Genomic DNA, 13516 nt, shown 5'->3' with positions numbered 1-13516 from the left:
GCAACGTAACTGCCGTCAACAAGCTAACGACGATAAACCGCACGACTTCCGCTTTCGTCGACTTTTCCCTTTCACATTAAAACCTTTCGTCTGTATGTGTGTGTGTGTGTGTGTGTGTGTGTGCGTCTGTGTGTGTGTGTGTGTGTGTGTTTCAACTAGAAAATATTCACATTTAAGAAGCTGAAAAATGACAAAAGTAGAATTAAATAACTAGAAAATAAAACTGATAACTCATGGATTAATAATCCAGACTGAACTGGACACCTATTCATTTAACAGATATATAATCTCTGTTGATCTGACTCCGCCCACACTCAACAGCTTCTCTGCTTGGATTAAAGGGTTAATGCTTCAGCCCAGACTTGATGCTCTGTGTGTGTGTGTGTGTGTGTGTGTGTGTGTGAGACGACCTTTACCCCTGACCCCTGAAATGGTTGATGGTTCACACAGTCTATGATCTCTACGTTACATGATCACGTCTTTATTTCACAGACTTTTTGTAAAGCACTAAAGAAAATCAGTGATTTTAGCTGCTGGTCCTCTGCTGCCTCATGTGGTCACTTTGATGTACGATCACGTGATGTACAGACACAATCACGTGACGTAAAGACGCGATCATGTGATGTAGACATCGTAGAAACGTAAACTGACTAAAATCTGTTTTGACCTTGTTTAAGAAAAACCTTATTTATTTGTATTTAATTACACGTTTAAATGATAAAAAATCAAAGTCAACTTGTGTTTAAAAGTTTGTTCATTTAAAATTCGAATAATCTGATATGAATCAAATAAAACACCAGAGAGTGAAAATAAACTTTGTAATACGATTTTTATTCAAGTCTGATTTACACACAGCAAAGTGAATGAAAATATAGAAATATGTAACAAACACATTCATTATTCCGATGTGGGATACATTTTTCTTTATTTACAGTGATCAATAAAAACACACAAAAATCTTCCATTAATGCGTAAATATCCTTTTAATATTGAGGTGATTTTTTACTGAAAAAGTTTCAGCAGCTGATTCTTACGTTAACTTTAATTTTTCAGTGACAAAATGTAACATTTTATGAAGGTTAACTTTTTTTTATTTTATTTAAATAAAGTGTTAATCTGTCAAAAATATAAATCAAACAACAAATTAAAGTTACACACATTTCAAAAGTTCAACTCCAAAGCAAACTTCAGTTAAAGTAGCAGAGAGAATAAAGTTCAAAGGTCATATTTCTTACTTTGGTCCATATTTTGTGCCTTTTTTGTTTGAATTTGATCTCTTTTTTTCTTTTTTTTACAAAGTGAACTAAGACATATTTTACGTTCATATTTATTTATATGATGACTTCTGCATAAACAGAAAATATTTGCTGTATTTATTTAATCGTAATTATAGAAAATAAGTGTGAAAATAAGTGAAAATAAGAAAATGTGAGAATGAATTTAAAATGACCTTGTTTTCCCTCCGTACATCACCTGTGACATGCGGAGAGCCGACACTGCCATAATTAGAAATTAATAATTTAACATATTAATAAATACATAAATAATTTACACATTTCTTTCTTTATTATTATTATTGTTATTATTATTACATTTATTCATTTACTTTAATTATGACCCTTTTGTGGCTCTCCGTAGATACAGACCATAAATTGCATGCAACAAGCAAAGCTAATAAATGCTAATAAATGCTAACCCAGGGATTTTGTTCCAATTTTGGTTCACAATCGTGGAAAAGAAGGAAAACGTTCAAATAAATAAATGTGATTTAAAATAAATTAAAATAGAAACAATAAATAAACAGTTTTGCTCATTCGGTTTAAAGAGGTTTAGCTGGTGTTTTTTTATTTGATGTAAACTCGCGTTTATTAGCGCACGTTTTTTTTACAATCTATAGCGACGTCAATGCGAAAAAGAAAAAGATTGTTCACTACGACAATTAACACACAAAGTTTTGACCCTTTTTCGCAGACAGTTTCGTGGGAACTCATTTGTGTTTTTTAATTGAAACTAAACACAATTTCCGAAAATACGAGGAGGAATTTCAACGTAAAAAATTGATTTAAATGTAATGTAATGTAAATGTAATTTTGACCAATTTTTTTACCCCGTTTGGTCTAAATTTTGCAGTCATGTTTGCAAAATACGACTTAAAATGATAAAATTAGCGTTTATTTGCAAGTTTATTTAAAAACGTTTATTTTGTGTCAAATATTTGTCTTTTTTTTAAGTTGAAAATATGAGAAATTGATTTTCATCGTCACAAATGAAGAAATTTGTCTGAAATTTCCACTTATGTCGGGTATTTTGTTAGCTTTCACTAAATAATATGCGTACAATCTACACTGTAAAAAAAAAAAGGTTTTATTTAAACGACTAAACCTTATCAGGTTTTCTGTGAATTTTAGAACCATTTTGACTCAGATTTTTTATGATAATCTAATAAGAAGAATAACAATCAGCAGCTTAATTTATAACTAAAATAATAATTCTTGTTTTTGTTAGCATGACTCAACAAACACAAATATCGTGTTTCTTATTTAATTTATTTTCTGGAAAAAACTCAATTTAAAAAACAAAACCAATCGAACAATTTCTATATATTTCTATTTTATTTTGATATAAATACAAACAATTTTTCTGTAAGAAAATTGGACAATTGATTTTTTATACAAACATTTGTTTTGTAATAATTAATTAAATTAAGCATCTTTCTGCATGTTTTTACAACGCTAACGACGGTATTTTTTGTCCATCTCTTACGACACGATTTAGCGACGCTAGCGTTATTTAAAAAAATTACTCATAAAACTTTAAACACATTTTCAGTTTTATATTAAAACGCCTTGCAGCGAGAAGACCCGGGTTCGAGCCCCGGTTGGAACAAGGGCCTTTCTGCATGGAGTTTGCATGTTATCCCCGTGTGTGCGTGGGTTCTCTCCGGGTTCTCCGGCTTCCTCCCACAGTCCAAAAACATGCAATGTGGGGATTAGGTGAATTGGACACTCTAAATTGACCGTAGGAGTGAGTGTGAGAGTGAATGGTTGTTTGTCTCTGGTTGTGTGTGGCCCTGCGATGGACTGGCGAACTGTCCAGGGTGTACCCCGCCTATCGCCCGATGTAGCTGAGATTGGCACAGCACCCCCCGCGACCCTCTGGTGGAGGATAAAGCGGTTAGATGATGACTGACTGACTGACTATAGTGAACAGAAAAGCACCATGTCATCATGTTAGCATTAGCTTCTGCGTGATGAGGCTTTAACACCGTTAGCAAAGCTTTTTTTGTTGTGTTTTACGTTAATTTGAGCATAAATTATTATTATTTTTAACTTGAACGATTGAAGTGAGTTTGTCGTGGATTTTGTAAATTTCTTTAAAAAAAAGAATTTTTTTTGAATCTTTGCCTTACATTTGACGTAAAGTACGGAGAACCAACACTGCCATAATTACAAAATAATCTAGAAAATTGAGAATCAAAACATCTTAAATTTAAAAATAAAAAAAAGTTTGTGTCTTTACTTTAATATTTTCTTTTTTTCGCAGATAAATTGTTTTTCCTGAAAATGAAATAATGCCATGTTTGGTCGCCACTCCACAAATATCGATCATTAATCTCATTTTATGATATTAATATTATAAAAGTAGCACAGTGAAAATACAGCTTTAACTCTGAAAATACCTCCCATTCTAATTTCATGAGATAAATCTTTTCTCTTTTCTATATTTTTTACGAGTATTAAATTTCACAATCGTCACAAACGTGAAAATCTTATTAAACAAAATCAAAATAAGTGAACAACTTTATAACAGTTATGTTTGTATTTGTGTATAAAAGTTCATAAAGAGTTCATTCTGTCGTCATGGTAACTGTAACAAGCTAACGTTGTGAAACATTGACACTCACACTCACGCTCACACACACACTTTATTAAACATTAAAAGCACACTATGAGGCTGCTGGGTAATGTAGTCGTCTGAGAGGTCACATGATGATTATTAGGGTTATTTGAAGTTTTGGGGGCGGAGTCTCTTCTCTACCTGAGTCGAGCAGAGAAGCAGCGCATGTACTCGGTCGTCCAGCGCTCGTCCACCGCCGCCGTCAGCTGTGAACGGCGCACCTTCTCCAGGTCAGCTGACCGCGCGCGACGACGTTCACCGGGGCCCCGCCCACCATGGCCCCGCCTCCTGTCGGACTCAACACGAGGCTCGACGCCAGCGTCGGCCACCACGACGCTCTGACACACACACAGAGAGAGAGAGAGAGAGAGACAGAGAGACAACACGACACCTCTGTGTATTTATTTATTCATGTTGCAGGGTTTCTTGGTGTCATGTGACGAGCAGCTCTGACGATTGTCCACGTTTCAAGCGTTGAAAAATGGAAAAAGAAAATCAAAGAACAAGGAAAAGTGATTGATTCTGTTTAAAAAACGATAAGAAAGAAAATGTGGAGCAAATGTTGTGCTTTTATTGTGTCAAAAATTCAGAATGTTGCATCATATACGTTTGTCTGAAAAGTGCTTTGTCAATAAAGATCCAATAAACATCCAAGATTCACGAGTTTAACTCAAGGATTTGAAAAAGAAAAAAAACCTATCTTCAAAATTTGAAAATGTAAGCTTTACAGGCAAAATGTTTATTAAATAATTATTAATTAAATGTTTTTATTAAGTTTATGAATTTACAAACAAAATTATGATCATGCTTTTGAACTCATTTCAATTAGAATTCGATTTTTTATGAAAAACAAAACGTCAGTCTGTGTGTGTCTTTGTCCCTCACCTGCTGGTTGTTTGTCCTCCTGACGTCCTTCTGTCTCTCAGTCCAGTCCAGTCTTCCTGTCGGTCTCCGGCTCTCCTTTTCTTTGCTGCCGATCGCAGGTTGACTCTTGGCTCTGGGAGGTTTCCGGGCGACGGCCGGTTGTGTGTCGCCAGCGGGATAACACTAGGATTATAAAACGTTTCATGAAGCCTTCATGATGGCTGCCCTGAGGCTGAACTTCCATCCCTTTTCAGTGGTTCAATGTTTACTTGTTGTCCTTTCAGATAGACCTCACTGACGGGTTGCTATGTGCTATAACACTTGACTTTCAGTTTCACGTCATGCCTCTCAAAAACCCACGCTGCCTGCAGTGTGAGGATAAATTCATGGAGGTGTAATTACTGTGATGACTACTCTGCTAGAAAGGCTTTCATTGATTGTGAAACCTGCTGTATAAATGCTGTGAAAATTGACATAACATGCCTACACCTTTTCCAGCAACACCCAGGGTGTGTGGAGTTAATGGCGATGATTTCATGAGTGTTTGGGCAAATGATTAAATTATGATTCAATTGGACAACTCAAACAGTCAATATGTGGAGGACAGAGCTGGGATAGTGAGACATCTATGGAGGAGACTGACAGCCTTAAGAAGTGTCAGCAAACAGCAAGTTAACTCGGGCTAATTTGGCTAAGCCTGGTGACAAAACAGGCCTGTAGCTGTTTTTGTGACTTTAGTGAAGTTCCCTGACTAATGAACGTTGCTCAGATGAAACAAACCGCACTCAAGACCTTTCATTTGTTTGTGGTTTTTTTGGCAGTTGTCTCGTAGCGTAGTGTTTTGCACAGACCATCACAACCTCCCACTGTCCTTTCCCCAGACAATCCTCTTGCTTATATGTTTCCACGGCCACTGGTTTCTATGGCAACAAAAGAGGAAGAAGATGAGGCCGGGGCTTGACAGAACACTTTCAAGCCGACAGCACAGCGGCGGCCGGGATCTTCATGAGGTAGAATACCCACAGTGGAACAAATGGGGAGGGGGGGAGCCTCTGGGCGGGAGGGTGGGCAGTTTGTCAGGCTTACGCAATCTTTGGTAAATTTAAGTGATCTTTGAATTTTATTTATTTATATAGCGCACACAAAGTGCTTATCATAAACCCCCTCCACACGCACGCACACACACACACACACACACACAGCGGAGCAAACAGTAGAGGTATAGTTATGAATACGAAAATAAAATACATATAGAAATACAATAATATTACTAACTGAAAATCTGTAAAATGTATACTATACAGGCAATGACATCAGTGTGAAAGCTGACATTTTATGCTGTCACTGTGAAATATAAGTAATTTCACTGCAGCTCACACTCTCATCTGATATTATATTTCTTTGATTACATTTTCATGTGACTAATTGACAGAGATATGGGTATCAAGGGTGCAATTCTTGATGATTGCTCTGCACAACGCAGTAATTTGTTCCCTTAAACTAGTCATTTGTGCTTTTGAACTGGGGGGAGCACAAAGAGAAGCAATGGTATTTTAATGAATAAACTCTAAACAAAATTACAGTCTGAAGACAACCCAGACTGGAAATGGACAACTGCAACACTCCAAAGCTTATAATGTCAGTGTCAATATCAGGTTAAGACTCTCCACAGTTCCTAGAGAACAATAGTGGTTGATGGTTGACAATGTTGAACCAGAGACTTGATTCAGAGCCTCTCAAACCCTCCTGGTTTGTCTTGTGTGATGCAATTCAGGAACCTGTATGCAGAGAAGTTGTAGTTGAACAGCCAATAGGAGTGCATAACCCGTCTGTGATTGTTCAAAGTCTTTTGAGAAGGGATATAATCAGCAAAGGTTATGAACAGAGCACACCACAGGCAAGAAGTGTCATCTTCTTAGAATACTTGATTTACATAATGTCGAAGATTATCATACTATTATTAATTGATAACACCAAACGATTTTGAGTTCTGTAGCTACATTTGAAGAATGAAAGCCACTGTGTGACACCAGCAGACCACTGGTGACAATGTGTCTGTTTCTTGACATATACACGTAAATATCAGGACAGCACAGGTTTAACTAAATAAAGCCTGGGCATAGTTCCTGCAGCGCCTGACCTCCAGCTGGGGCATATGTGACCGCCAGCTGACCGCAATCTATTCGTCACACTCCAATCTCAGCGACCCTCACACCGAGGCTGGCCTTTTTAAACAACACTTATTTCTTGCTACACCAATGCTGCCTCACACAACTGCTGCAGGTAAAGCTTTCATGTCTCATGCCATGCTAGATCAGAGTCTAACAAGCTCAAACGTTTCAAATGTTATTCAAGTGTTCCTTTGTGGTTTAATGTGCTACTTGGCCAATCCATGAGCAACAAGGAGCAACTGCAATCTGTGCCAAATCTAACAGTATTTCCATTTGTTGCAATAAATGGTTTAAGTGTTCCTGACTGAAGTGCAGCATTCTTCTTAGGTGTGTGCCAGGTAGAAGGTACTTTAGCTTACACGCTGGTTTATTAACTTGTAGCCTACTGTGTAATGTATTTTATGTCAAATCAAATGATGAAAAGGGTGAGATGGTTGGGGTAAATAAGCAGTGACAAAATAAATAAAGGGTAAACAGAAATGTCTGTGTGACCGCTCTAATTTTAATACCCTATCCAGACCACCAGTCTTGCCTGTGCTGGATGAACAGGAAGTGAAGGCAACATGTGGCAGTCAGTGGCCAGTGGGCAGCTGTCGCACAGACATGCTGAACACTTCACAATTAGATCAGAGGCAGCCGACACACACACTTATTGTGAAACACACACAGAAAGAAAGGAAACAGAAGGCCAGTCAGAACCATTTCCTCTGCTGTGTGGGCTAATTAAGAAGTAAACCTGTTAACCTGCTCTGGTTGCACCCTTATGAAACATTCTGGTGTGTGTGTGTGTGCGTGTGTGTGTGTATACACAAACATTTAGTATTTTCACTACAGCTGTCTCTTTCCATCAGTAACAAGAAGGCATTTGTGTTGGCTGGAGCTTGCAGTGTTTGACAGGTAGAGAGGAGGTGGAGGATGAGGGAGGGAAAAAAGCACATCTGAGGAACCCATCTGCAGTCTGAACAGTTTGTGAGAATATAACCCTAGGGCGCTGCAACAGTTGATTCTAGCAGACATGAATACAGTTTGATACATCATAGATAAGAGTTAACATCCCCCAGGCCGTGAATTCTAGCTGGAAGACAGCAGAGATGTGTTTTTAAAGGTCCTCTTCAGGGACCCTATTGAAGGATCCATCATTTTAGTTACCGTTATCTGGGCGACCGTCATCTCGTAGCCTCGCTCCAATCGATATTTCACCACAGCCCACCGTGAAGCAGACAGAGCGGAGTGCCGCCATGTTGGGTAATTTGATAAAGCAGCAGCTTGTTCACCCTTTCATCTTTGCTATTGCTGAATGAGGGCAGTGAAGGATGAGAGGATGAGAAGCAGGAGTTTAGAGAATAAAGCAGTTTAGCCTGGGAGTGGATTAAACAGATGCACCGGTGCAACGACTAGTTTTGGGACTTTCAGTTCGGTGTTAAACGTGTAATGTATAACCTTTAAATATAAAAATATGCTTGTTACATTCAAACCATTGTCAAATGAGTTCACACAATGCTGTTTAAGTCTGCGTTTAGTATCTGCGTCACATGAATCTCTGTGATTAGAATACCATTATTAGTTCTACAACTATGTTTTTTAAAAAAAAAATGACTTGTGTATCAGCCCACTGGAAATTATTAGAAGAACATAACTGGTAAGTCCTCTAGACTAGACCATCTCATTTCAGAGTGCCTCACTTCTGTTTCTGAAGGATGGGGTCGATGAAGTCACCACCTTTTGTCAAGCCTATTCTTCAGAGGATCCAACCCTTGGACTGGAAGAAAAATATTCGGACGCCTGACTATTACACCAACAGGGACTGCAATGACATATTCAAATACATATACAGTACTCTAACATGGAGTTGGTTCCCCTTTTTCACCTATAACAATCCACACATTCCTGAAGATTTTGAAGTGTTGGACAAGAAGTCTTCGCTCACAATCTCTGTTCCAGTACATCTCAGAGGTGCTCGATGGGGTTGAGGTCAGGGCTCTGTCAAGTTCTTCCACACCTAACTGACCAAACCATGTCTTTATTGTTCTTGCTTTGTGCACTGGGGCACAATCATGTTGGAATAGAAAAGGGCTTTCCTCATAGTATTGTCCAAAATGTCTTGATATGCTGAAGAAAGTGTGTCAGTTTGTCCTTCATTGGAGATACAGGGCCGAGCCCTAAACACCTGAATTCAATACTTAACAGGTGTGGCCAAATAGTTATAGCCATGTTGATTTGCTATGCACTTCCCAATCTCTGGTGGGATTTTCAAAATGTACCCTGAAATTTTCTTCTCAAGTACATTCCTGAAGTTAAAGCTACAGATGATAAAGCTCAGGATGTAATGTTTTGCTAAAGTTGACACATTTTTCCACCCAGTAGATGCATCCTCTGTTTGCGTATTTGTGGTTCACCTGGTGAATACACTGTTGGAGCCATCACACTTTTTGTCTAAAATTAATATTGTCATGAGTGTAAAACCTGATATTTCTCTGAGCCACGGAAAACTACGGTGGCCGACAGGAGCGAATACACTGCAACGACCCAAAACACTGCATATTGCCCCTCGTGGCCAACTGAAACAACAACAGACGCATACTCAAAAACGGAACTGCTCGGGTCTGTGTGGGGCACTCAGCTTTATGACCAGCTGTTACGATGCTCGGGACTACTTGATTGTTACTTTATTAAAATAACTTTATTAAGAGGTTATCCTCCTATAACCCTGCAGTATTTTGGATCAGTGTTTCAATTCGGCACGAGTTTGCTCTGGGTGTAGAAAAGTATGCTTTTATTACCTCTCAAAGTTGCTAATAATTTCGTCTTTTAATAAAGTAACAATTAAGTAGTCCCCGAGCATCGTAACGGCTGGTCGTATAGGTGCACAAAAACGAGCGGCCCCACAGACCTGAGCCCTTCCGTTTTTGAGTACGCCTCCGTCGTTATTTCGTTCGGCAAATGTTTTGGGCCTTGCAGACATTTTGGGACTTGCTGGTGTTTTGAGAATCCGCAACGTTTGTGAATATGCAGCTAGTTTCTCCTCCTGCATGTGTTTTGGGTCATTGCAGCACATTTGCCCCTGTCAGCCACCGTAGAAAACACATCAGTGAACAACACTGGGTGATGTGTTCCTTCCTTAACATCTGGTTTACTATGACGCACACAGTGTCCTGCTGCCAGAACTATATGTGCATAAAACACATGACGCTGCTGTTGAACATTATAGGAAATGACTGAGTCCGTTTTAACCTGATTTCTTTTTGCATCTGCACATCATGTTTACAGGAACTGTTGTGTGTAATTTTCTGCTATTAGTTAAGCCAGAAGTCAAGACAATTGAGAAGATAATTGCCCCTTTACCACCACAGGAACTCTTCTCATTCACCCGTGACTTTGAAAAACCTTGGTGCAAACCACACAGATTAAGAGGAATTATTTTTCCCAGGTAAATAAGTTCCTGGTAATATAACTGGAGATGTTGGTTGAAAAGGGGTTAATGAGGATAATGAAATTAAAAAATACACTCTACCCATGCCTACTGGTGTTGAGGGCACTAATGGATTGGTTTCTCTGAGGTGAAAGCTGCATTGACTTGATTCAATTTTGGAAAAAAAGAGTAAATGTGTCACACTAAAGAAACACATTTAGTGTGCGGAGTCCTTTACACAAGAACTGCTTGTTGCTTAAACTACTGCCAGTCTGTCAGTGTGTCTCTGACTCCATAAAGACAGGTGCAGCACATGTTTTCGGTTAATGTCAGCTGGAGTCATAAAACATGTGGACAACAGGCGTCTACACCCACCACAAACACTGTACCACACATCACACAGACCAGAGGGTGGGCTGTGTGCGCAATCTGTACGAAGACGAATAACAATGGTCACATGATGTAATTTGTAAGACATAATGTAATAATAATAATAATAATAATATATGACGGTACATAAAATGCAGTAAAATGGCGAAGATGATGATGATATGTGTGTGAGTCTTTTGTTGCCAGCTCCTCCACAGAGCTGTTTTAATGAGACAAATCCCCCCCAAAATAGTCAAGCATGGCTGACGGATACATGGAAACACTAAGTGTGTTGCACTGTGAGGATGAAGGCTTCTTCTGACTCACTGGAGCAACCACGTAACAATCCTTTGATCGCTCAGGAAGTATTGGGTCCTATAGTCACTTTATCACCCTCATTAATTTCTTATCAGACATACAGAAGCAATAAAGCTGCCATTTTCCCGCAACGGAATTGCAGGGAAGGTGATGACTTACGAGGATGTGGTCACCGCTGCTCTTGCGAGGCAAATTCCACAGGAGTGTCACACAAATGGTGTGAGCTTGATTGCAGTAGACAGCGAGTGTGTAGTTGTCAGTTTGCCCTTAGTAAAGGGCAGGGTTGTGGAGAAGCCATATTTCCTGCTGGAGGTTAAAGGGCACCTTGAGGGAATGGGCAAGTGACAAAAACAGGTCATTTGTGATGAGCTGCTGTGCAGGATAGACATACAGGCCAAACTCCTGCATATACTGACTAATGGGTTATGTCTGTGGGAGCGATAGGACAGGAAGTAGAGCTCATGCCTGTAGACTGCTCATACTTATAAACTATCTTTCACATTGAGAAGATACTAGCTTGTATTTAGGCCTGTAATAAGAAATACATTATGTATTTCTCTTATTTGTCGCTCATGCAGATACAGATGCACCCTGACTCACACAAATACAGAACACACAAGAAACGACAAACGATACCTCTGTAGAGTCGGACTCTACAAAAACAGAACTGTTGTCCATGAGTGATGACGAAGTAAGATCCAATCACCAAGTGGTCACAACAGAAACTTTTCAGGACACATTTTACTCAAAAAGCCATAATTATAGTGTTAGTCCAACTCAAACTGGACAATATTTTACAATACATGTAAACACATTAGTCTGACTGAAATTGTACTAAATCAAATTTACATTCAGGTAACTGGCCCTAAGTGGCCTCATGGCTCTGCGAATGCTCCACAAAAAAGAAGCATAGTATAGAGTAAACGGAATAAAACAACAAAAAACATGGCAAAGTGCAGGCCAGTTATACTTTTGAACTGATACCTGTGTTTTTTAAATTTTTCTATTTATTTTCATTACCACTAGTATTGCAGTTTTATGGTTTCTCAGTTGTTGGTTTGTGTTGTCATTGTTCGTTTCTTGTCTGTCATTTTGTTTTGCTTCATAGTTCCTTAACGTGGTCTGTCAAAGCACTTTGTGAGCAGTTTTTGTGAACGGGGCATAAGACATTACAGTATACCTGCTAAACACCAGCACTGACAAAGCCACGGCAAACCAGGCTGAATTTAATGTCTAAGATCCTTTTGCTAAATTACGCTAATTTACTAAATATAGGATGCGTAGTGGTTATACTGTATAAGGTGTACTGTGTGTAATATTTCCAAGCTGTGTCAGGAAAAAAAATGTAATTCTACTACTCTGTAAAAGGCAATTCAAGTAGGATATTAACCTTCAAGTGCTGCTCAATTGCAAATGTACTGAACCTCATAGTCTACACTGTGCCACCTAACTGCTGCACACTGTATGAAAGCAACAAATGGAGTAATTTCAACAAATGTTATCGGCAAATAGGAACAAATGGTTACTCTACAGTTTTCTCTTTTTTAATAATTTTTTTTACAGTGCAAAATAAACTTGCTCACAATGTCACACATATTTGCACCTAAGCATTAATTGACAATCTCTTTTAGCAATACTGTTCAGTGTAACAGCTGCTGCTCTTTATTTTCTTTATGACCTCTTTCCCAGGCTTCTGCTCGGGGTTGGGTGTTGAGAATCAGTTTTGAGTTGCATTGGTTTCAGATTTGAAAGGGCTGTGGATTATGAGGCCTCACATGTGAGCCTGACTCACCAGTTATTGTTATTGTGTTTACAGTAGAATTCAGTGGATGAGAGCTAGTCACAGTAAGGCAGAGATTTTTTGTGCATGTTTTCTTCTTCCTAATTCCACAATGGTAAAAACAAATCAAAAAGGCTGACTCTTTAATCTAATATATGTAGGACAGTATCGGTCTTCTTTCTGTAGTACACTCAACTTTATTATTTTGGTCATGGACTGGAAAAGAAAAAACTGTGTCTGATCACTACATGACTCTTGAGTCACATTATTGCTCCTCCTTGAGAGACACAGAAGTATATTCTTCACTGTGGATAGAGTTGAAAGTAGTGGCTTCGACATTTCCTTAGGAATGCCATTTTTCATTAAGTCTGCACTGCTTTGGTAACTTGTTTCAAACACAGATAAGTCTATGGGAGTCAGGGAGCATATGATATCCTTATTTTTTCATTTACTTTATTTATTTTGATTATCTTACTATTGGTAAATCATTTTATAGCTGTGTATGTCCTTTTATAAATGAATGTCTAACACTGGTAGCAACCAGGTTCCTTCAACCATAGTGCTGCAATCCTAATAGCAATAACCAAGATTAGAGACTGGGGAAATGAGTCAATCCCACTGAGATTGTGTGTGTGTGTGCATGTCTGTGTGTGACAGAGAGAGGACTCTATGGGTGTCAACTGGCTGGAGATGTAATTAATGTTTCCC

General features: G+C 38.6%; 1 protein-coding gene across 1 annotated transcript; it reads right to left on the bottom strand.

Moving 5' to 3' along the window:
- Positions 1 to 3906: 3906 nt before the first annotated feature.
- On the bottom strand, positions 3907 to 8172 carry LOC122761984 (centriole, cilia and spindle-associated protein-like). The gene is made up of 3 exons (XM_044017178.1): positions 8143 to 8172; positions 4783 to 4944; positions 3907 to 4235 (listed from the first exon to the last, which is right to left on the bottom strand). Exons 1-3 carry the CDS (start codon positions 8170 to 8172, stop codon positions 4035 to 4037), a joined length of 393 nt encoding a protein of 130 aa, XP_043873113.1. The 3' UTR covers positions 3907 to 4034.
- Between the last annotated feature and the right edge of the window lie 5344 nt (positions 8173 to 13516).

This window comes from Solea senegalensis, unplaced genomic scaffold (assembly GCF_019176455.1).
Source record: "Solea senegalensis isolate Sse05_10M unplaced genomic scaffold, IFAPA_SoseM_1 scf7180000015143, whole genome shotgun sequence".
Taxonomy (NCBI): domain Eukaryota; kingdom Metazoa; phylum Chordata; class Actinopteri; order Pleuronectiformes; family Soleidae; genus Solea; species Solea senegalensis.
This window is presented reverse-complemented; position numbering and strand designations above follow the sequence as displayed.